General features: G+C 49.2%; 1 protein-coding gene across 1 annotated transcript; it reads left to right on the forward strand.

Moving 5' to 3' along the window:
- Positions 1–251: 251 nt before the first annotated feature.
- GNI_230630 (hypothetical protein) lies at positions 252–395 on the forward strand (the record flags this gene model as incomplete). Its single annotated transcript, XM_011135666.1, has 1 exon — positions 252–395. A coding segment is annotated over one exon (144 nt), but the record flags the coding sequence as incomplete, so codon positions are not given.
- Positions 396–656: the final 261 nt, after the last annotated feature.

The following is a 656-nucleotide window of genomic DNA, read 5'->3' on the forward strand; positions in this document are numbered from 1 at the left end:
AGAGAGGACGTTCACCCAGGAAGCTTAAGGTGGATGACCCACAATGACATTACTCTTTTTGGGGGTTTTTTAGGGGCAGAACATTCGCTTAGTAAGCGGTTGTCGCTCACCCCACTGGCTACGAAGGCATACTAACCGGTTGTTGCTGCTATCTCTTCTGTCTGTGAGTCGGATCGGTAGCTGTCGGATCGGTACCTGAACAAGTGTATGCGGAGTTCTTTCGCAAATGCAAGGAGGAGAAGTGCTTAGACATGTCGTTGTTTCAACTCATTCCTCTGAAGTTGCTGGAGACTCGGGCTCTGGAGAAAAAGATTGCCCTTGAGGACCTAATAGAAGTACGAGATAAGTACTTAGAGACCTGTCATCCAGACTGGGTGAGAAAGTTCAAGGCAATGGTGAGTGACTTAAACAAAAAAGCCATCCCACAACTAGACTTAACTCCATTACTGACTACCAGGGAGTTTAGGGATGCCCAGAAGAACGCTCCACCCACGTTTTCGAAACAGAACTCTACCTCATCGCAATCCAAACAGTATATTCCACCACCGATGCCGAGACTCCAGTTCGGCCGCAGGTTACTCACACGTGATGTAGAGGCCGCTTTAGCTCGGTCATCAGGGCGCAAGACTCTTAATCTTGCGGTCGCGGGTTCGAGC

This window comes from Gregarina niphandrodes, assembly GCF_000223845.1.
Source record: "Gregarina niphandrodes unplaced genomic scaffold scaffold00252, whole genome shotgun sequence".
Classification (NCBI taxonomy): domain Eukaryota; phylum Apicomplexa; class Conoidasida; order Eugregarinorida; family Gregarinidae; genus Gregarina; species Gregarina niphandrodes.